The 24,489-nt window shown below is 44.9% G+C and overlaps 1 protein-coding gene and 1 non-coding gene across 3 annotated transcripts in view; one reads left to right on the forward strand and one right to left on the reverse strand.

The window, feature by feature from the left end:
* Window positions 1–24,489, reverse strand: part of ZDHHC14 (zDHHC palmitoyltransferase 14) — a 245,053-nt gene that overhangs the window by 31,586 nt on the left and 188,978 nt on the right. For both annotated transcript variants that reach the window (XM_010965753.3, XM_010965749.3), the window contains exon 4: window positions 175–312. In XM_010965753.3, the coding sequence (XP_010964055.2) occupies window positions 175–312 (138 nt within the window). The remainder of the gene's footprint in view (window positions 1–174; window positions 313–24,489) is intronic.
* TRNAV-AAC (transfer RNA valine (anticodon AAC)) lies at window positions 11,376–11,448 on the forward strand. Its single transcript has one exon. It is a non-coding gene; the product is annotated as a tRNA-Val (tRNA).

The following is a 24,489-nucleotide window of genomic DNA, read 5'->3' on the forward strand; positions in this document are numbered from 1 at the left end:
GAGGGAGGGGAGAAATGAAAAGGAGGCAGGCAGGAAGGGAGGAGGGGGCAGGGAGAAGGGGAAAGAGAAGAAAGAGAGAGCCCGGAATGACCAAAATATTAAATCAAAATTAAATCAGAAACCCAAATCAGGCAAATGGTTACATATGTAATCTGATTTCGCCAGCATACTTACGAAGAATGACGTGGGTGATAACGAATGCAAATATAAAGACTGTCAGAAAAGACAGAGATAAAATAAACATATAAAAAAATCTGTAGTTTCTTTTCCCCACACAGTTGCCTACCCAGGGACAGTGGTGATCAAACCGTTCTGAAATGAGAAGCAGAAAAAAAAAGAAAGGAAATCAATTAATAAAATGTCTTTTCACTTGAGGGAGCCCCCCCCAATACTGCAATAATATAACAAAATGATATCATTCGATGGACGTATTTTCCAGTTCACCACTCAGAGAAATGCGTTAACATTAAGACATCTCAAGAACATAATTATTCTTTCAACAGAGCTTGGCTGTTTTGAAAAAAATGAAGAGTGTGCTTTCTATTCTCATTACAGTAGAAAATAAAGATTTCCCTCTTTTGCACAAGGAAGCTTTTTGGTTCACAGAACAATCTTCCCTAAAGACGGTACCAACACTTCTTTTTTTTCTTGAAAATGGAAATCTTCCCAAAAGTACCAAGACAGGTGTCTGGCTAGACTAGGCAGGTGTCTGGCTAGACTAGGCAAGTCCTGGTTTGGCCTCCGCTGGCCACTGTTACCCGTCCTCTCCTCCTGGGCTGGGCTGGGAAGGTCTGGGGCACTCATATCTCACCGCACATCAGAATCTCTTCTGCCCACAGTGAGAAGCCAGCCTTCAGGGTCCAGATTCTCCTTGGACTTCACAATCCAGTCACATTGGACTAGCCTGAACTAGCCCCACCCCCTCATATGTCCCAGCCCATCCCTTGCTGTCTGCTTTTTTTTTTTATTGAGTTATAGTCAGTTTATAATGTTGTGTCAATTTCCAGTGTAGAGCACAATTTTTCAGTTATATGTCCAACATACATATGTTCATTGTCACATTCTTTTTCGCTGTGAGCTACCACAAGATCTTGTATATATTTCCCTGTGCTATACCGTATAATCTTGTGTATCTATTCCACATATGCCTGTCAGTATCTATAAATTTTTAACTCCCAGTCTGTCCCTTCCTACCCCTCTCCCCCTTGGCAACCACAAGTTTGTATTCTATGTCTATGAGTCTGTTTATGTTCTGTATTTATGTTCTGTTTTTTTTTTAGATTCCACATATGTGCGATCTCATATGGCAGTTTTCATTCTCTTTCTGGCTTACTTCACTTAGAACGACATTCTCCAGGAACATCCATGTTGCTGCAAATGGCATTATGTTGTTGGTTTTTATGGCTGAATAGTATTCCATTGTATAAATGTACCACAGCTTCTTTATCCAGTCATCTGTTGATGGACATTTAGTGTGTTTCCATGTCTTGGGTATTGTAAACAGTGCTGCTATGAACATTGGGGTGCAGGTTTCTTTTTGAAGTAGGCTTCCTTCTGGATATATGCCCAGGAGTGGGATTCCTGGGTCATACGATAAGTCTATTCCTAGTCTTCTGAGGAATCTCTATACTGTTTTCCACAGTGGCTGCACCAAACTGCATTCCCACCAGCAGTGTAGAAGGGTTCCCTTTTCTCCACAGCCTCTCCAGCATTTGTCATTTGTGGACTTTTGAATGATGGCCATTCTGACTGGTGTGAGGTGATACCTCATTGTAGTTTTGATTTGCATTTCTCTGATAATTAGTGATATTGAGCATTTTTGCATGTGCTTATTGATTATTTGTATGTCTTCCTTAGAGAATTGCTTGTTTATGTCTTCTGCCCATTTTTGGATTGGGTTGTTTGTTTTTTTCTTATTAAGTCATATGAACTGCTTATATATTCTGGAGATCAAGCCTTTGTCAGTTTCATCTTTTGCAAAAATTTTCTCCCATTCTGTAGGTTGTTGTTTTGTTTTGTTTATGGTTTCCTTTGCTGTGCAGAAGCTTGTAAGTTTAGGTCCCATTTGTTTATTCTTGCTTTTATTTCTATTGCTTGGGTAGACTGTCCTAGGAGAATATTTCTGAAATACATGTGAGACAATGTTTTGCCTATGTTTTCTTCTAGGAGGTTTATTGTATCTTGTCTTATGTTTAAGTCTTTGATCCATTTTCCAACAATTCTGATGGTAAGTGCTGGGCCAGGCTGAGGCTCAGCCTTTCACAGGTGTGTGGCATTGAGCAACCATCTCTCACAGTAAGTGGCCAAAGACAGAGGTCACTAGGGGCCTGGGACAGGATAGAGGGACAACCTCTTGTTCTCCCGACCCAGTTACAGCGTTTTCTAGCAAGTGTCTCTGCTATTTCAATAGTCATAGGAGAATTGGTATCATTTTTTAAAAGTGATCTATGATCTCCAAATAATGTAATAATCTGATCTCTTAGTCCACAATTCTCAGCTTCCTTACCTGTTAAACAAGAATACCGTGTAGAGTCTCATGGGGTTAAATACTGTCTGGGAAAGCATTAAAAAAAAATAGTATGCAATGCTTTCTAATTTGTCAGGAGATGTCACATAAATCAATGTGTTTGGCACTGCAACATTCCTATGAGCAAAATGATGCTGCTGCCCTATTTTACAGATGAGCAAACTGAGGCTCAGAAGGGATACTGCCTGCCCAGGGCCGTACAGCTCAGAAGCAGTGAACTAGAACCGAGGCCAGGTCTTTCTCGAGGCAGATCCTGCCCTCCCCATGCACACGCAGCCTCGAGCACTTCATAAATTTCAGGGTGCTGGCTTTGGGCATTTTTATATTGTTATTTCAAACCCAAGCCTTCTCACCTTGGGAATTTTACACAAAGCCTGTAAGGAATTTGTGATTTGTTCTCCCCCTTGTAAGTAATGGCAAAGTGCTTCTCTACTTTTCAGCTGGTCTTCTATTCAGAAGGCCTGTGCAGAGGGCTGCTCTGACACACCCACACAACAGACAGCCGGCCGCAGGACGCGGAGGGAGGAAAATGCTAGGCACTGACTAAGCTGTTCACTTGGGCTCTTATCCAAGTTTAGCTTCTACCCAGTTTTCACATCTTGTCTGTCTGTATGTGCTCTGAAAACATACAGAGAGGGCTGTGTGAGGTGTGATGATATAAATAAAACATCATAAAGTTACGCAAGGCAGTGTTTCATTTGTTTCTGGTCACCCATCATAAATCACCCATCCCATGTTTTATATCTAGTGCAAGCTCATTTCTTGTAAAGGGCACGAGAACGCCTGGAGACAGTGGTGGCAGAGGAACCGTAAGAGTCACCATTGTCTGCAAGTGACACCAACAGGCAGCAGCCAGTCTGAGCAGAGGGCACCCAAAAAGAAATTTCAACGCTCACTAGCCTGATGACAACCAGATGGGCTCTAAGATGCTGACATTCAAAGGAAACCAATTCCTATTGGTGTGTCCATGTGAGTTACACGTTAAAACATTGCCAACCCCACATAGCTGGAAAAGTTAATCCCTGCGAAAAAAAAAAAAAACCTCATTTCCCCCAGTCACTGATTCACACTGGCTGTGCAGTGGAGAGGTCTATATGAAGACATGCAAAAAGAGAAAAGAAATTGGAAGCAGCCACATTTTCCTAAGATTCCAAGGCTGTCATTTTGGGATACTCTTGTCTTCTCAATACGGATGAGGATGAGAAGTGGAGGCTGGGGGCACGGAAGCACAGGTTAGGTTGGCACCTCTGGTTCCAGCTGTGAAATCTGATCTCCAAACGCCAGATACATAGTGGACTGAGCCTCCTCAGTGAAGTGAAAGTCGCCTACCAGACTTGGGAGGCAGAATTAACCCTGTGGACCTCCCCCCCACCAGCCAATGCCAAGTACCAAGGTCTTTTTGGCTCACGGTAATCATTTCTATGGGGGCAGGTGGCAGTTTACTATCAGCTAATCTGGGACACTGTGCTTTCCTGAGGGAGGCAGAGCTACTATGGGATGAAAGCAACAGATAATGTACAGGAGATTCTTGGGCATGGGGTCTGGGAGGCTCCCTGGGAAGCCAGTGATGCCTCAGGAATGGGTGTGAATGCCTGGCTCTCTGGCAGCCCTGAGCTGAAAGCAGTTTCTGGTTGGAAAATTGATTTATTTAAATTTTTTCTTGGCTGATGAAAATCCCACTAACAATGTAGACTCGCTGAGAAATGCTTCCATTTAATGTTTTTCACGTCCTCCTTTGTGTTGGTGAATACGTGGTGGTAAATGAACCTGTGAGATGGGCGGGCATTCTCTGTGGAATAAGGAAGCTCAGAGCCCAGGGCTGTCTGGCTTATGGCTGCCTCCCACTCTCTCTGGCTCCCCAACCCTGGTACCCTCCACCCTCCTCCCTGACTTCCAGGGCAGGGTGCACCCCTGGGCTGTGACCGTACCTCTTCCCTTTTCTGCAGGCCTCTCTCATCGGGTAAACTCTCTTTTTACCCAAGGGTTCACATACCAACTCTATGCTATGATGTCCAAATGGCCACTGTCACCTTCAACCACCTTAGCTAAAATTCATTTATTTATTCTTACTTGCTTTTATCTGCCAATTCTACTCTAAGCCTTTAATAAATATTTGTCAGAGGACTGAATAGAGCCTTGTACTACCATGAGGACATCCCGGGGAGCAAGCCCGTTGTCCCAGGTCACAGTTAGCAGCATCCCAGGGGCAGGGCTGGCCGCCTCTCCCTCCAGAACTCTCACCCACGAATCGCCAGGCTGCCCGCGATGAGCGCTTCCCGTGAGCCCGGCACCTTATCGGAGCACTGGGACCAAGAAGAGAAACAACAGCGTAACACTCCATGGCTTCCAGGAGTTCCTTGTCTCATTTGGTGAGGCCAGTATTTTCACAATCCAGAACTATCCTCAGACACAAAGAATGAAGCTCTAATGGAGGAAAACTTAATTTAGCAAGTAATCCAGTCTGCTCTCACGATGCTGGAAGCACACAGCACCCTCCCTGACGGGTCAAGGATGAAAACCGGGCAAGGGGTCACCCTACCCTCACTGGCTCTGCTTGGGAGCTGCCTGGGGCTATTTTGAACAGGGAGGCCCATGTTCCTGTTTCCAGGGCAGAAGAGCAGACAAGAGATGGAACAAGCTGACACACGGACAGGGTGGCTCCCAGGGACTGAGTGAGGCTGTAACTGCCCGGAGGGAGAACATCTGGAGGAGGGGGGCCCACAGCCGGTGACGATGTTGCGTGCATCTGAGCAGTTTCAAACAGCTATTATTAGAGGGCAATCTGTGTATTTTCCGTGTGGAAAAACTGAATGTGTGTCCGATGTGCTGGGGTGAGGTGAGGGTGCTTGCGATGGGAGGTTCTTCAGAAAGCTGCTTTGGATTTGCTGCTAAATCCCTTGACTCTGAAGTCTGGATCCTGCCAGAAGGGAGGGGTCTCTACACTGGAACATCTCCGGAGGGTTCCTTTAAAAAGAATGAGACACCATTCCCCAACCGAGGCTGCTGGGCTCTGCGCTCAGCTGTGCAGCACAGAGGGACAGAGCCTGGGGGGACGGGAGTGGAACATGGGGTGTGGGGCAGGAGGGAGGGCAATCAACCTAGAAGTTTCTTTAAAATAATGTGAGGTCCAAGTTAGCCAGCTGAGTGCACTGGCCACACCTCAGTTAGCATCGTGCTGGGCTGCCATGATTTGTGGACCTGCTTCCCTCTTCTTCCCCAGTGCTGCCTTGAGGTGAGGCTAGCATCCTAATAGCCCAGGCACCTCTCTAAGTGCCTGGCATGCAGCACACACTCGACAAACCTCCACTAAGCCACAGAAGAAATGCCTTTAATTGCCTTTGGTAATTTTCTGTCATCTCTGCTCCTGACCACCGAGGGAGAAACTAGAGAATGCTGATGAAAGACGAGATTTGGGGCATGCCAACCACAGAAAGGGCAGGGGTCTGTGAAATTTAAATATGCCCAGAGAAGGCTGAGGGTTGGGAGACCCTGACAGAGGCTGAAAGAGCTGACGGGGGTCGTTAGTTTGAATCAGCTCACGAGAGAAGCGACCTCTGGCCTGTCTTGCTGGGGTGGGAAGTAGAGATGGTTTTATTAAAAGCTCCACTGGGAGACCTGGAGGCTTCAGGGGGAATTCAAGGCAACTTTGAAGTCACCAGATCCTAAGTGGGGAAAGAAGTTTCTATTAAAATGTCAGTGGAAACCTAGTTTAGACAAAGGACTTATGGTCCTATTTTGTTCACCCCAAACTCTAAATACTGATAAAAAGAGTATTGCCAATGACGATTAAAGCTGCCATTCTCTGAGTGCCTGTTCTGTTATTTCATTTATCCTTGACGATGGCCCCACGAGGTTGGTGCCATCCCCACCTTTCAGAGGACGGAGCCACTGAGCAAGGTGAGGAAATGGGGATGCGGGTGTTGAGCTGAGCGACAAGGCCACTCCTCTGATCAAAGGAAGACTGATTTCTGGGAGAGATGGAGTATGAAAAAGAGGCCTTAAAATAAGGAGAAATGGAAACATATTAAAATTAGACAGGGACAGGAAAATCCACTGAAATATTATGGGAAACATATTTGCAAAAGTTGTGTTTGAAGGTTGCCAGAAAAACGAATCAAAATGTTTGAAAATGTTGAGAACTTGAAATCTCCCAGAAATCAAGCCCTCAAAAGATAAATAAAATCAGGCCTCAGGCCAAGCAATTCTGAGTTTTCCGCACAGTGGTCCTGGGCTCAGGGGGACTGTGTCTCAGTTTGGAGAAGGAGAGTAATAGTCTCAACTTCTTTCTCCAGGAGTGTCGAGAATCACGTGAAAACTGAAGTGTAAAACTTCTCATTTAAATGTTAATTGCATTTAACTGAAGTTAAATGTTCTTAGAGGTATGAAGTGGAAAATTACTTTTTCTTTAAACCCAGGACTTTTTAATCTCCAAAACTGGAAAAAGTTTTGCCTCATGAGGTATCTTTTGCTTCTTTGGAACGATGACTTTTGAGAGACAATGGCACGTATTGTTACCTGGGCTTTATTGTTCGCCTGTAATTCAAAACGTCATGGAATAGGGGCATTTAGATATGAAATTAGCTAAAGTATTAGCGGACCATATTCTTAGACACTAAATAATTCATGCTGTTCTAAACCTTTTGGTAAAATCTAACTAATAATGGCTTTGCTACTGTGTGCAGTGACTGGGGGATTTCTGGAAAGCAACCCCACCTGCTTACTCTGCCTCCTCCTCTTCACTTTTATCCAAACTCTACTGAGTCCTTGCCATGTGCCAGGCACTGTGCTGAGTATTTCATGTGAATTGTGCCATGTAATTCTCACAAAATCTGGTGAGGTCGATGCCATTATGCCCATTTTACAGATGAGGAATGTGCAGATGGAGGAGTTGGCACTGGAACCCAATGCCACTCTTCACCACCACCTGTTCCTGCCTCCTGTACCAGTTCTCTGCTGGTCGCTGGGCCAGCTGGGCCCTGAGGACCCGGACCCTCCCTCCTGGAGACACACACTTGGGACCCTGCAGCTCCAGGCACAGCGCATCAGCAGGAACGGGGACGAGAATGGACCACGGCCATGCCAGGACCAGCACTTGTGTCGGTGGCCCCTTGGGCTTCTGCTTCAGGGCATCTACCTTCTGTGGGGTGCAGAAAAGACCTCGCTCATGTTTGGGGTGCCTCCCCTCAGTCAGGAAGTACTCTAACATGGGAAAAGATAGCCTCATTCTCAGCAAAGTGAATGTCAGAAGAAGTGAAAACTTCTTAAGGAGACATACAGATTTGAGGAACCTGCTTTACAAACACTGTTTATTGAAACGTGGGGCTTAGGAGCTATCTGGGGCAAAGGGAAGAAGTTGGATTAAGTAAGCTCCGAGACCCCTTTGAACTGTAAACTTAAATGTACAGTGACTCTGAGTTTTATTAGTACTTGTATGGATTTTTTCTGGTCTTGAGTCCTTGCCCATGTCCTATAAATTAAGATTCTGCAGATTTTAGCTCCATTTGTTTAAAAAACAAACAAATAAATAAATAATGTAAAACTTTTCAGTGTAAAACCAATTAGTAAATGTAGAATTTTTGTAACCTTTACCCTACAATTCAGCATAACCTTGGGCCAGGCCCCCCACCCCTACAGTCTCATTTGCCTCCCGCCCTGGCTGTGCCACTGCCTGGCACAGACTGTCTCTTTGAGCATCAAGTGTGGGAACTTGACTAATGGGGAGCTAAGGTCCCCTCAGCTCCTCAGTAGGGCAACTTCATATATTTCTATTTCTTCAAACTTCCTAGGTTTGTTTAATGCTTGTTTTTAACTCCTGTTTCTAATGTTGGGGACATTCTGTGCTTCCAGGAGGAGAGATGAGCATGCATGGGAGATGCAAGCACATTGAAGCAACTCATACCATGAGGTAGATCCACTGATTGGAAACAAAGATGAAACTGTTGAGAAAAGCAAAAAAGATCTTTACAGAGAAGCAAAGAGAAATAGTTGCTATTTCTAAGAGGGAGGTAGAAGGTGGAAAAGATTTAGTGTGCAACAAATAGTTTTTGAAAGAAGATATTAAAACGTGAATACAAATGAGATGACTTTAAAAAGTGAATCAGCCTGTTCTCATGCAGAAGGAAATCCTACAATCCCCAAATTTTGGAGCCAGGAGGGTCATCATATGAAGAGTAGACTCTAACGAGGCAGAAGAATTACGTTCCCTTCTCTCCCCCAGTCCTCCAGTGTTCTCTGCCTTTATGGGACTCAGAACAGGAGCCCTGCTATTGAGGTCTTTGAGCTCCCTGCAATTTAGCTGCTGGATTAGGGCTCTGTGTCATTATAATAAAATCAATAACATAAGTTCTAATTTGTATGTCCTCAAGAAAACAGGTCCTCAGTAGTTCTCCAGATGTCACCTGCTAAATTGTGAAACTCTGAAATAAACTCCACTCTAAGCAAAGTGCTTGAATGCTCAGTGAGTCTACTTCCGGGGCTGCCGCTCCTTGACCCCACCAGGCGCCTCTCCCCGGGTACCAGCCCACGTCAGCCTCATCCTGTCTCCGGATTTGCAAGGCCAGAAACTGTGCCTGGGAGTTCTCCTTAATTCTCCACAGAATAAAACAATTCTCTTCCAAATATGAAAAAATAAGTTTATGCTATCAACCCCTTGGGAATGTCTCCAGTTCTTTCCAGAAATTCAAGGGCTTGAAATCAGTATCAACACCATCTTACATCAGGATGGCTTAAACATTTGTAGGGCTTTCTGGTTTTCAGTACCAGCCCACATTCTTTAATTCGCTTGCCCCATATGGAACCTGTGATGTGGGCAGCAGAGATTCCCATGTACAGGTGGAGAAAGTGAATCTCAGAGCCAGACAGAGCTGTCACAGTCCCAGGGCTGCACGTGGGGTGTCTGGGCTGAGAACTGTGTCTGACGTCTAGTCCCTGCTGTTCTCACCTCCCCCATACTCTTGAGACACGTTCTTTCGCAGCCAGTTACTATGTTTTTTGGAGCCTGTCAATTTAACCTCAAAATGAAGGTTTCAGAGCTGAGTTATCTCACAGGTACATTACACCCACGAAAAGCAAGCAATTCTAAGACCCTTCAAAACCTTTTAATTTGACCACAATACACAACTGAAAAATTATATTCCTGACAGGTGTGCTTTTCCAAAGTAAGCATGCCTCTGTGATCTTGTAGCAAAGAATCGACATCATCCGAGGGGCAGGGGGCTGTGTCCATGAGCAGGACACACCGGCTCAGTGAAATAGATGACCATTCCCTTAAAAAGCAAACTGTGACCTGTCAAAGTAGTACTCTTTAAAAAAATTTATCCAGAATGAGACTTCTCTGCAAAACTTCTGAGACATTTCATTTTTCTTAAGTTGAAACTGTAGACTCAACTTCATTATGAGTAGTTTTAAAATATAAGGTTTGGTGATCTGTTGCAAACACCCAGGCTTGGGAGAGTGCTGTGGGAGTGGAGAACCCCAGTCATTCCTCTGGGGCACAAGGGCACTGTCTGCGGTGAGTCTGGACGTCACTGACCTCCAAGCACCACACTCGGGCCTTTACTCTCCTCGTGGATGCATTTCCCTCTGGTGAGTTCATGCCATCTTTCCAACTGCCTGCTAGACGTTTCCACCTCACTGTCCCATAGACACCTCCCATGCAGTGGGTCCTACGCTGTATTTATTATGCTCCCTGGGACTCGCTCCTCACTAAACCACGTTTTCTTAGCACATGGCGCCCCCACGCATCGCGCTGCCCAAGGTAGAGAAGGCACTCATCTGTGCCCTTGGCCCTCACCCCTCCCACCCAGCTGATCAACAGGACTGCTCACTGTATCACCTCTGCGCTCTCTTCTATGCTTCTGCTCCCTGTCTCTGAAGGCCACTGCAGTCGTGGGCCCTGTCACCTCTTTCACGAACCACTGGGAAACCATCCTGGGTCGCCCCGTCAGGCTGTCCTCCACACGGCTGCCAGAGGGACCACCAAAGCGAACAAGACCAACGCAGCCCTTTGCTTATATCCCCTGGGCCAAAGCACAGCCATGGTGTCTGCAGAACTAATGTATTTCTAGATGGAGCTCCCTGGGAGCTGGGAGGCCCCTCCCCAACATCGCTCACCTTTTCTTCCCCTTCAACTAGAGCACACAGAACTGTATCTGCTTTATATATTGGTTTCCTCATTATATTCCATTTTCTAAAGCGGCCCCCTGCTTACAATCACCAAAACAAACAAACAACAAAACTTACAATCACTAGCAAATGTTTGTTGTAATTGTTCTCATCGGTCCCAAGTTAAGTTCCTAGCATGTGTAATATCGCACTGTGGGCAGTGAGCTGTTGAAGGGACGTTGGGTTCTTAAGTTAGAGGACCTGAAATTCTAATCCTAAATGCCTATTTAGTGATGTGACTTAGGCAGGTTTCTGGGCCTCAGCAGTTGGCTAGGCTATTAAAGGTTCTTTCCTACTCAAACAGTAGGACTGTGTGGCTAAATAAATCTTTTCAAGAATTGAAGTCATTTGTGTCTGCCCTACACAAAGTCAGGAGGTGCTGGCAGGCCTCAGGAGTAGAAACTCTATAAATAATTTATCAGAATTAGTTCTCTTGTAGACCCAGGTTGGGCCCAGAACTAACTGGTGGCTCTCAAGCCCTCGGAGACTACCAAGTACTACATAAATACTTCCCCAACCAGGATCGAGTCAGCAGATTTCTAAGACACTAAATACAGTGTGTTGTTTTCTTGTTTGTTGCTGTTGTTTTTACAAAGCATGCCAGCACTTCACTGAGTCACCATGGTCTAATCAGTGGATCATTAATTACTTTTCTAAACACAGGCACTTAAAAGGTCAAAGGTGGGGAGGTTATAGCTCAGTGGTAGAGTGTGTGCTTAACATGCACAAGGTCCTGGGTTCAATCCCCAGTACCTCCATTAAAATAAATAAATAAACCTAATTACCCCCACCTCCCAAAAGAAACAAACACACACACACACACACACACACACACAAACAAAACAAAGGAACAGGTTGAAGTTTCTATATAATCCCATGCTCTTGGATTGGAAGAATATTGTTAAAATGGTCATACTACCCAAAGCAATCTAATGCAATCCCTATCAAACTACCCAGGACATTTTCCACAGAACTAGAACAAATAATCCTAAAATTTATTTGGAATCACAAAAGACCCAGAATTGCCAAAGCAATCCTGAAGAAAAAGAACAAAGTTGGAGAACTAACCCTCCTAGACTTCAGACAATACTACAGAGCTACAGTAATCAAAACAGTGTGGTACTGGCACAAAAACAGACATACGAATGGATCAGAATAGAGAGCCCAGAAATAAACCCACACACCTATGGTCAATCTTCAACAAAGGAGGCAAGAATATACAACAGAGAAAAGACAGCCTCTTCAGCAAGTGACGCTGGGAAAGTTGGATAGCCGCATGTAAATCAGTGAAGCTAGAACACTCCCTCACTCCATACACAAAAATAAGCTCAAAATGGCTTAAAGACTTAAACGTAAGACAAGACACTATAAAGCTCCTAGAGGAAAACACAGGCAGAACATTCTCTGACCTAAACCTCAGCAATGTTCTCCTAGGGCACTCTACCAAGGTCATAGAAATAAAAATGAAAAATAAACAAAAAGGACCTAATTAAGCTTATAAGCTTTTGCACAGCAAAGGAAACTATAAACAAAAGGAAAAGACAACCTATAGAATGGGAAAAAATATTGCAAATGATACAACTGACAAGGGTTTAATTTCCAGAATTTACAAACAACTTATACCAACTCAGTAATAAAAATAAACAAACCCATCAAAAAAAATGGGCAGAAGACCTAAACAAACATTTCTCCAATGAAGACATACAAATGGCCAATAGGCACGTGAAAAAATGCTCAATATTGCTAATTGTCCAAGAAATGCAAATCAAAACTACAATGAGGTATCATCTCACACTAGTCAGAATGGCCATCATTAAAGTCCACAAACGATAAATGTTGGAGGGGATGTGGAGAAAAGGGAACCCTCCCACACTGTTGGTGGGAATGCAGTTTGGTGCAGCCACTATGGAAAACAATATGGAGATTCCTCAAAAAAACCAAAAATAGACCTACCATATGATCCAGAAATCCCACTGCTGGGTATATATCTGGAGGAAACTCTAACTCAGAAAGATAGATGCACCCAAGTGTTCATAGCTGCACTATTTATAATAGCCAAGACATGGAAGCAGCCTAAATGTCCATCAACAGATGACTGGATAAAGAAGCTGTGGTATATTTATAAAATGGCATATTACTCAGCTATAAAAATAACCAAAAAAGAATAAAAGAATGCCATTTGCAGCAACATGGATGGACCTGGAGATCATCATTCTAAGTGAAGTAAGCCAGAAAGAGAAAGAAAAATACCATATGATATCACTCATATGTGGAATCTTAAAAAATGAGACAAATGAACTTATTTACAAAACAGAAACAGACTCACAGACATAGGAAACAAACTTGTGGTTACGGAGGAGGGAGAAGTAGGGGGTGGAGGGATAAAACGGAAGTTCCGGATTTGCAGATAAAAACTACTATATATAAAATAGATAAACAGCAAGGTCCTACTGTATAGTACAGGGAACTATATTCAATACTTTGTAATATTGTATAATGAAAAAGAATACAAAGAGGAATATATATATATATATATATACACACACATATATATATATAACTGAATCACTATGCCGTACACCAGAAATTTACACAGCATTGTAAACCAACTATACTTAAATTAAAAAAAAAAAAAAAGCTCTAGCTAATGGTCAGTACTGGCCGTGCAATATGTGAAGCCCACTACAAAAAAAACTATAGGGCATCCTATTAAAATTATTCAGAATTTCAAGACAGCAAGAGCAGAACATTAAATCAGCCTTGGGTCCTCCGTACCCGTGAAGCCACCCTGTTAGCTGTTTATGGCCTGGGAATGTGGTTTTCTAACTTCGTGGCCGATTAATTTCTAGAGATTCCATTGCGTTGTCTGAAAGGGCTGACAGAGGGCATCTAAGAGCAAAGTGCAGTGAGAAAGTTGTGATTCACCAGGAGTTCACCTTAACAGGAGGCTAACATCCCATTCAGTACAGAGAGCCTTGGGGCAGGTAGCAAAACCCTCCTGGCAGTACTTGCTAGAGCTCCGGAGCTCAGATCCCGCTGCAGGGCGGGGCGGGGCGCGGCGGGGCGGGGGCTGAGCACCGCGGGCCTGCGTGCGTGTGGCGGGAAGAGGTTAGTGAAGGAAGACTGGGACGGAGGGCACCCAGGCAGAGGCAGCAAACGCTAAAACTCTCCACCCTCTCATCTATAAGTCTCCCACGAATATCAGAGGCTCTGTTTTTTAACCTCTAGAGCACTGATCCTTAACCCTTTTTTATTCCCTAATGCTTTGAAAATCTGATGAAAACGACGGTCCCCCCCACCCTCATACACTCACACACAGCAGTTTACATGCAACTTCCCTCGGCCTGTTCTTCGTTAAGTAGGATTGACCTATTGGTTTAAGTTTGCTGAACCTGAAGTAACTGATTTTCAAGTTGAGTTGTTCTAAGAAGGCAGGCAGGCAGGCAGGCAGGAAGGTGCCCACCTACTGACCGGCCTGCTAAATATGCCATCCTTGGGTTAGAAGGGACACACCCCAAACCCCAGCCCAGCCTGAGGCTGGTGCTCTGTGCTAACCTGGCTTAACTGCCAGGCATCGGCCCCCCAGGATGGGAGCTGCTTTACACACAGGAAGGGCCTAGGTTTTATTCAGAGTTTTCCAAACTAAAGGGCTGTAATCAAGTAAGGGGTCATAAAGTTAATTCAGTTGGTCATGACCTGCATTAAAAAATAAAAAAGCATAAACTAAAAAACATCAAGGCATCTCATCCAATCAAGCACTGCTTCCTGAAACTGAGTATTTGTGTACACTGAATCCCAATGTAAAACGCATCTTGTATTGTGAGTTGCAGAGGCAAGAACACTTGAAAGCGACTACTTTATTCAGATTTGTAGCTGCCACAAGATAGGCCTCACATATTTGTCAAGGGAATAAATCTATGTGTAAATTATGGCTGTAATAGGCCTAAATACATTACGAGTCATTTTTAATTGCTATTTCAATCCTCCTAGAACTGTATCACGGTTACTAGTTCCTGATCAAACTTAATTAAAAAATTGTATCACTTCTCTTGGAGTCTGAAAATTTTCATTTGTGCTGCTAGGAGGTTTGAGGGTGTGAGCTGTGAATTTTGTTTAGTTTTAAAAAAAATTCTTATTTTTTATTGAAGTGTAGTCGATCTACAATGTTAGTTTCAGGTGTACAGCAAAGCGCTTCAGTTTGTTTTGTTTAGTTTAGATTCGGGGAAGGAAACTTTTTTGTTCCAGTTGAGAACACTAACCTAGTCACTGAGCTAAAAAAATAATACACTTTTTTTTTTTTTTTTTTAAAGAGAGAAAGGTAAAAGAGAGATGAGGGCAGATACAGGCAAAAGAATGTCCAATTCTTTTTTATCCTTCATCTCTCCCCTTTCATCTTTCCCTCCCTCCTTCAGCAAATGTTCACTGAGCACTTAGGGCAGGCAAGGTGCGGGTTGCTGGGAATGCGAGGTGAGGAACAGAGAAGGCTTCCCTCTGGGAGCTGATGAGTCCCTGGGGCAGAGACCTTCACCAGATAAGCCAGCAGGGTGGCGAATCTGTCAGAGCTTGAAGGCTGAGTACAGAAAGCCACATGGGAGGAGTGTGCTTCCCTAGGAACCACCCCAGATCCCCCCGCCAGCCCCTCCACTCAGAGGTGAGTGGGAGTTAACAGAGAGGACCGTGGCTTTTTCCAGGAAGGGAGAGGGGGCCCTTGGAGCTGGAGAGGTAGGTGGGGCACGATCTGTAGGCCAGGTTAAGGATTCTGGCCCCCTTCCAATTAGCCACCAGCAGGAAATCACTTTTAAGGAAAGAGGCAGTGTGAGAAGATTCTGTTTGGGATGGTAGAGGGTGGACTGGGTAGGGAGAGGAGTGGAGAGTGGGAGTCCACTAGGAGACCCCTGCCGAGGCAAGGTGAGAGACGACGGTAGCTTGCAGCTGGCCGGGCCAACGCAAAGGGAGGGAAATGCACCCACCAAGTAAGAAAACAGAGCCCGGTGATGGGTTCAAGGAAGAATGGGAGAGGAGGGAGCCAAATGTGACCATCAGGTATTTGCCTTGTGCAACCATGGAAGGTGCTGGCACTCTGCGTGGTGGGGGTCCTATGCATCTGCAAGCCTGGAGCTCTGACCAGATGCCTAAGCTGGAGACATAAACTCGAGAGAGAGAGAGAGACAGTCTTCAGGAAGGCAAAAGGCAGCAAGACTGGAAATGAGCTCATGCTCCCCAGAGACAAAGCCAGGAGCCACACACAAATCAAGGGAGACAGAGCAAGCCACAGAGGTACAGGTGTGAGGAGAGGGAGGCAAACAGAAACAGACTTTCATGAAGTTAACTGCTAGAGGCTTTTCTGGGTTTTGAAGAAAACTATTTTAAAAGCAGAGTTGCAGTTTGACAATTATGGGCAGAAATGAGGTGAGCACTTCTTGGTCAGATAAAAATAAAACCATGGCCAAAGATCACTCTCCTCCGGAGTAGGTCCAATTTACTTTTACAGTAGGAGGACGCCTGTGTGCAGCACACTGACCCCGGGGTTGAATTTCATGGCAGTAATCCAGGACAGGCTGGAAATATGCCCTGGACACCCCACAAATTCTGTTGTTGAGACTTTCCTGTTGGTGAAGGATGCATTTTTCCAAAATATCGCATGAGACATAGTCTCTTTCTTTTGTTGAGAACAATTTTTAAATACATAAATAAATGCACAGCATAAGAAAAGACATGTTTTTAAATTGACTTTAGGTGCATTATTTTAAATTGTTAGTCTTCTAACAAAGTATTTTTGTAAAATGCACATTCAAATGGCTTCCGGTCTTTCGTGAGAGTATCTGACCCAAGTGTCCAGAAAGGCCCTCCGGGGCTGGCCATGCGGGTTCTCTTCTCTTGATGGTTATATTTCTCATTCTACGTTTATAAATCGTCCTTCTGATTATGAATTGGCTGCCCAAATGGTTTGACCACAGGCAGAGGAAGGGCTGGCTGTGCACAGTGGGAGGGTTCTGCCCCCGGAGAGTGAGTCATAGAGTCATTTGCTGAAGATGAACAGTTCAGCATCCTGGCTTCGCACATTCAGTGTGAGAGCTCTGTCCCAAAGGGTGGCTCTGTACAGCCCAGCAAAACCAGGACCCCAATCCTGTGAAGAGTCGGGCTGCTCTGAGAGGGCTCTGGGGTAGCCCCCTGCTTCCCAGGGTGTGAGCCAGCCTCGCCTGCTGTTTCTCATTTGTGTGGATGAACAGCCCTCCACCCCTGCCTCCTGGGGGTGTGTGAGGCTCCCATGGCGACGGACTGAACAAAACAAGGCTCACTGAACTTTCACGGGGGCGGGCGGTTTTCTTGATTGTTCCCACACTAGGTCCAGCTTCTTGACTTGGGCAGGATCTCCCTCGTTAGCTGCCTGCAGATAATCATATATGAGGGGGCGGGGCCACTCCTCTATGATGCCAGCGAAGGACTCTGTTGGGATGTCCCCTCTGGGATGAGCATTAGAAGGACTCGCCCTACAAAGTTATGGGTAAAAGTTTCACAAATGCACGTTATGATGTTATCTCCCAGTTTTTCTCTCCAAGGAACCGCTGATGACTTTTAGTCAGCAAGTCGAGGAGACTGGACCTATTCCAGCCTGGTTGCATCTATGGGGTTCCCTTGCTTGTTCCCTGACATCCTGAGGCTAGGCTCCCCTTCCTCTACTTTCGCTAAAGCACTCGCCCAGAGTCCAGTCTTTGTCCATGGACAGTCCCTTGCTATCTGTGGATTCTTGAAGAATTTGCTTCCTCCTCTCAGTACTGTCTTCACCGCCTCTGTTGTCTATCCCGAAGCCCCAGGAGAAGGGGAAACTTTCTGCTTCTAGCAGGGTTGAAAACGGATTCATTAGCAGCTTATTAAAACGATTTTTGTCAAAAGACTATTAAAGAGTCCACCTCGCTCTCCACAAAGCTCTCAGTGCTCTTCAGGACCTCCCCTTGTAAACTGTAAAGAGCTGGACAGAAGGGAGGAGAGGTCATGCTGGCCGTGGGGAACGTTCTGGCCGAGGGAGCTGAGTCACTGGGGTTCTGCCCCGGTGGCAGGGCTGGCACCCTGAGCAGCTGGGGGGCGCCCTCTCCGGTCACAGCTCCGCCCCGCAGGGCTCGGATCCCGCACCTGTGTTACCACATCCATTTCACTACCTCTCACTTCCTCTCCGCGTCTGCCTTTCTTGCTCCCTCCTTTCTGCATTTCTTTTCCTACTATTTTCTAACACTCCTTTTCTCCTCTCCCGTTTTCTTCCTTCTGTGTGTTTTTTGACTGCAGACTCCAGCCAACCATTCAGAGCTGGACATACGCGGGGCTCAGGTTCGGTGCCCGGAAGCTGACTTCACTGTCTCTGGATCCTCGTGTTTAAGCTGCTGCAGATAAAGCTCTGGACCAAGAGCCAGAGGGCTCCAGGTGGTTAAACTGAGTCATGTTCTTTACAGACTCAGGTCATCGTGTCATGATTCACCTGAAATATGTGAACTCTACTTTTCTTTAAAAGCATTAGTTTTCTAACATGGGAAAATAACCACATGCTCAGGAGACAGAAGGATCAAACTGTCTTCTTTGCCCCAACTCAATGAATTTAATGAAGCACTGAGTGCTGTGGCTTCTTCCTCCAGAGTATTTCTGGGATCCGCCCACGGCATCTTTCCATCTCCGTGGCTACTACCTGAGCCTGGGTTGCTGTAACCTGCCCGTACCCTGGGGCAGCAGCCCTCTCGCCCATCTCCTTGGACCCATCTTATCACCATACAGTTCACTGTCTGCAATGCTGACAGAGGGCACTTCCTGAAATACACAGTTGATAAGGCCACTCCATCGCTCTTGCCCTTAGGATAAGGTTGAAATTCCATAGCATGGCTTGGAAGGTGTATGCTCACGTCCTGCCTCTTGCTTCGGTCCTCTCTGCCTGAAGTCTCCACATCTCCTGGAGGGCAGCCACTTCCTCCAGGCCCTCGGTCTGCCTGCCTCCTGCTGCTCTGGGCTTCTGCACACGTCTTCCTCCTAGTCGCCTGCCTCCCTTTGCCCGACGACTGGCACTCATCCTTTAGTTTCAGATGGGATGCTCCTTCCTCTGGGTTAGGAGTCTCTCCTGTACACGCCCATGTGACCCTGTCCCACAGGTGTTCGTTAATCTACCTGTGCTCCTCCATAGCAAAGCTCTACAGACAGGGCTGTGCTGTTCAAGTTCACCATCGTCTCCCCGGTGCCCACCGAGCAACGAGCCAGGCACACAATCGACAGTAGATTAATTCAGTCATTCTTACACTGGTACGTATACATGGCCATGTGTATAGCCCTAAAGGATTCTTAGCCTAGAAGCACCACATCTCTGAGCACAGCATTATAAGAATCCCAGGCATACATGCTGATGATTTTCTGTCCTGCAGCAAATATTCAGTATGATCAAAGATGGAAAAAATTCATTTTTGGTTCAATTCATTGAAGTGAAAAACAAATCCATAAATCAGTTAGTACTAACCAAATGGTTTTTCAGGCACAAATGGCTTGGTAGACAACTGGCTACTTCTATCACACGATACATAGCACACCATTCAACTGTGATATGGCTGTGAATTTAATGTGTAAGATCCAAGCGTCTTCTCTGTAACACCATCTTATTTTTGCTAACTTTCAATGAAAAGGTATGTGACACAAACCATTATAAAACCTGATTGGGGCTTGGAAATAATCCTAGCTTCAACTTTAACACAATATTGTATTATCTTTTGTGGGAAAATTTAGATTTCTTTAACTGCACCAAGGGTTCTTTTCTTCCCAAGATTTCTAAGCAGCATAAAGCGATTGAGACATGAACAGTGGGAAACAGTGAATTCTTAATAATTTTTTTTAAGTTTTTTTGGGGGTGAGGGTAATTAGGTTTATTTATTTATTTTTAGAGGAGGTACTGGGGATTGAACCCAGCACCTCATGCATACTGAGCATGCACTCTACCATTTGAGCTATACCCTCCCCATGTCTTAACAATTTTTAAGAAGGGTTCTATTTACCCAGGAACACAGAGGTGGGGAGGGAGAGGCTGGGAAGGGCCAGGGGCACAGACCCCAACCTGCCAGTGAGCTCTCTGTTTTCTACTTTGCAATGAAAAGGTGACACAGATGCTCCCAGAAAACCACCAGGAGTCTGGAGCAGGCTGGACACCAGGTTTGACAGGCACCCAGGTGGGTGGCCCAGGCCCGCCCGCCCCCTGCAGGAAGCTCTGTGTGTGTGTGTCTGTGTGTGCATGTGCGCGCCGCGCACTGTACACCTGTGTTTGGGTTGAGAAAGAGGAAGGAAGAATGAGCCCAGTATAGTTTTTCTTTTCTTAAAAAAGAAACGTTTAAAAATGGAATTCTTGAAATAACTGTTACTATTACTTGAAAAAAATCAACAGAAGCCCTCTGGGGTGGGAGCAATGCTACCTGTCATCTTAAGCAGCCTGTTTTCTAATAACTGCAGGCTCTAAACAAGACTCCACTGGGGTTCTTAACCTAGTTTGTGTGCCAGGAACCCTGTTCGCAGTCTCGTGAAGCCGGGGACCCCTTCCCAGAATGTTGTTAAATACATAGCCTCCGTGGGGTGATGAAAGAAACCAGAAATAAATCTCATTTTCAAAACAGTTTAAAAGTTGTGACATAGTAAAATACATGCTTATTTATTCATATGCCAAATAGCAAGAGCTAAGGTTTATCAAGCACTGCAGTTTCTAACTGGTAGCAAGTGTCAGTGAGCTTCTGATTTACCTGCGATGTCTGTAACGTCATTTGAAAATGTCTGTGGTTTCTAGTGACTAACACAACTAGCGGGGTGCCTCTGTTATCACTGAAGGACATATTACATTTCATTTGGAGGCGAGTGAGAATAGAGATGTCATGGTTTTTCCCATCCAAGCTCGTGGATCCCTTGAATCCCATCCACGGTGCGCAGGTGAGGTATCCCTGCTGTAAGCAAACCCTAGAGGCAAGGGTCTCGGCCCCTAGTCAGGCGTGTCCTTGGAGGGCTTGGGCCCAGGGAGTGAGCTGCATGTCTGCAGTAGGGCCCCTGTCCTGGTCTGTCTGTCTTGGGGGATTATCAAGAGATCGTTGAACTCTTTCTAATGTTTAGGGTTCACTACTTTCGCTCAGGTGGCTGAAACCTATCAGCTTACTGGTTCCTGCAGACCCATTAAACTCTTGCCTAGGATCTTAAAGACTAACAGGAACCCTGAGGAGGAAGAGGTCCAATCCGAGGTACAGAGAGCCTTTGTGACACTGAAAACAAGAATGTTGAGGCAGTATAATTTCCAGAGGGTAAAATCATCTTCATATGCCATCTATGAAAGATTTTTAAAAATTAAAGTACTTACACTATATCTTGTCTTGTTAACATGATAATCTTGGGAATAACTAACATGTTGAGCATCCTTATAACTCTGCATGAGCCCCACTAGGTCGTGCCAGACGCTAACCTCCCCAGTTCCTCCTCAGCTTTTACAAGCTTTTAAAGGCTGGTGACATGTGGGATTCGTCTTCCACTCTCCCTCTGCACATTGCACCCCAGCCTCGTACCAGGCACAGGGCCCCACTCACGGTGGACACGAACTGTTGGATGATCTGTGTTTCTCCCAGGCTGGTGTAGAAATGGTTACCTTTCCTCACCTGTTACGGTTTTACTTGTCCACCTGCTGCTGATTTGCAGGCCCGGCTGAGTTTTTCTCTGCTCTAAGTCTGTGGTTTACACACCTTCACACAGAGGCTGGGAGGCTTCCCTCTAGTTCTAGCTGCCAGTGTCTTGCTGTGTGGGCCTGGACAGCCCCTGCCCTCTCTGAATTTGAGTTCTGTAGCAAATGTGGATGGTTCTCTCTGCCCTGCTAATGCTCAGGCTGGTTGTGAGCAGCAAATGAGATAACGTATATAGAACTACCTCCAAAGGGAAAAAAACATACATAAATACGTGATGGTATCATAAAAATGAAAGTTATTTTAGTACAAATTACTTCTATGTATTCATTTCACTTTAATCAAGAAAATATAATAATTATATTTTCATAGGTACATTACTAGATTCTTAAATAAATTATTTTTCTTCCTTTATTCCAATATGGTCTATGGTCTTTCCAGTTCAATTAATCCTTTATTTAAAATACTTCTCAACCTTCTAAAAATAACATGAAACCTTAATCTGTTCCAAGAAACCAAATAATTTTCATAGCTTTTAAAAAACAAAGTACAAACGTTTATTAAGCTTTCAAAGCTAAAGCACACAGGTTATTTTTTTACTATCCAAGTTTCCAACCTTTAACAGCTCAGTCCTGCCCAACTCCTACAAACAGTGGGTGGAATTTGGTGAAAGATTTATTGTTTAATACCCAACAGAGAGCAGCTGGATGGGCTGATACAGCCACAAATATCTTGGGAGAAGAAATTTGGAGGCTGGTGAGGTATGTTTCAGCCTTAGCCTCCCTAATTCCCAAATCCATTGCTAGAGGCCAATTTCAATTCCAGGCAAGTCAAGTCAACAACAGGGCATCTACTGTAAGGCACCATCTTCTTTAAAAAGGTGAATAAGACATACAGCTGCTTCTCAGAAAGTAACTGATCTTTGGCTTTTCAGTCTCTCTGCATGTGACAGACTGGATTATTTCAGCAAGTATGCACTGCTCCCCTCCTCAAAGTGGAGTATCCTTCCCTGCCCCACTGATAGGACACGGTCAAGGTCATGGTCATGGCTAACGGAGTCTTAGCAGATGTGCCGTAAGCGACACTGCATATTTTAGCCCCATCAACACGTGGTCCATGACCCCACCATGAGGAGAACATGCCTGGCAGCTGCTATCCTTTCTGTGTGGGTCCCAGAATCAAATCTGAGAAGACTGAACCTGAGCAATGCCCGGAGCCACGCCCAGAGCTGTCCCAGATGACCCACAGGCACATGAGAAAAAGGAATGCTTTTTTTAAAAGGCACTGAGACTCTGGAGGGTGTTTGTTATACAGCATCACCGGTCAAGAGCTAACTAATACATCTCATCAATTCACTTTACACTTGTGTGTGAGATAGACCATCTCAATTTCCTGCATAAGCACCATGCACTAGGGGCCGAGTCTAATCTTTCTTTCTCAACAGGCATCCAAGGGCCAGTGTGGCTGCCATTGAATTTTTCCAGCCTTTCCTCCCATTTCTCCTCTTTATGGGAATTGGTCTGAGATAAACCTCCTAAGGTCAGAGTAGATATTCTGAGTGCTACAACCCTGTCAAATATTTCTTTAGGATGATAGTTCACTTGCTTTACAAAGCTCTCTACAGATTTGGCCTCTTCTTGACTCTCAACATCCACCCCTGGGCCCTGGTCTGGCCATGCAGCTTGCTGGACTTCTACCCAGGTGGTCAAACCATGTCAATGTCCACCTCAAACACCCAGGACTGCGACCTGAAGATGAGTTAGAGAAGAAATACAAATTACTGATAAATTTTCATCTATAAAATTATAATGCATGGTTTCCAACAAGCCTCAAAAGATGGTAGTGATTTACTAATATTAATTTTTCAAGGTTGCAGCTCACCATAGCAGTGCTCTTCTGGAATTAGCTACCTTCAATAGAAGGCCTCACTGCTGGCTGCTGCTCTCCAGAGAGAGATATGAGCAATTTCCAACACATCCAGCTGGCCTGACCTCAATGGTAGAACCTAGAGAGGGTCTGAGAAAGTCTGTTCCCATGACTCTCAACGTTGATTGTGCATAAGATCCTCTCTACTTTTAATTTTCTAAAATGCAGGCTCCCCGGCCCAGGTACTCCATTTTGAAGAACTTACATCTACTTATACCTACTTACATCTGTAACAAACATGTTACGAAGGAAATTCTTCTGGAATATGAAAGATTTTGTAGAATTTTATTTTATTTTGGTCACTGCCTCAAAAGCACCTCTAGACTGACTCAATTTTAATTTTAAGGGGAAGAAACTCTTGGTGGCAGAACACAAGAGCTTTTACTGTGGGGCAGGCATGTTGAGAAAGATGTTGCCAGAGAAGGGACCAGGAGCTTATCTGGCTGAATCAAAAGGGTGTCTCCAGCCACAGCAGGAAGAATCCATGGAGGATGAAGGGGAGCCAGGAGTGGAGCTGGGGGAGAGCCAGGAAGAGGCTACAGAAGGACCAACGGAAGAACAATTGGCTCCCAGGAGCTGGGAACCAATAGTGAAGTATAGAAAATGAGAGCTGGCAGGAAAGAGAAAAAACAGCGTCTGACAACCAGGAACCGTTTTAATTTGGCATAAAAGGAGGTGAAAAGTCTTCCAGGAAAGAATGTCATCTGATGGTCAAATGAGTCAGGAAGGTTACTTGGAATTCTGCATCTGTCACTCGAACTAATAACAATGAGTCATTGATGATGAGTGACAATGAAAATTCCCATCCATTTCTGAAAAGGACCTGAGTTGCTTATCAGAAAACCAGGAATAAGTTAGTGTCAAATATACACAGCCAAAGTCTTATTTACATTGTTTAGAGGTGAGCACATTTGACTCTGAGTTTCTTCTCTCAATGAATAAAACCCTTTATGAACAAATGGCAGTCTTTGGCACAGCCGTGAAATGAATTCTGGCTCTCCCCATGATCTTGTAAAGTGTGAGTTACATCACAATGATGATCATGTTCCCTGAAGCTATCTGTCATTTTGAAAGTCTCCTTAAACCCTCAGTGCACTACAGTAGATTATCTGTGAAAAGAAAAACCTCCAAGTTTGTTTCAGCTAAAAGATCTCATGTCTGTATTTATTCACCTCAAGTTAGAGGAGGGGGACACAGTTACTGGCGGAT

Source organism: Camelus bactrianus, chromosome 8 (assembly GCF_048773025.1).
Source record: "Camelus bactrianus isolate YW-2024 breed Bactrian camel chromosome 8, ASM4877302v1, whole genome shotgun sequence".
In the NCBI taxonomy this organism is placed as follows: Eukaryota; Metazoa; Chordata; class Mammalia; order Artiodactyla; family Camelidae; genus Camelus; species Camelus bactrianus.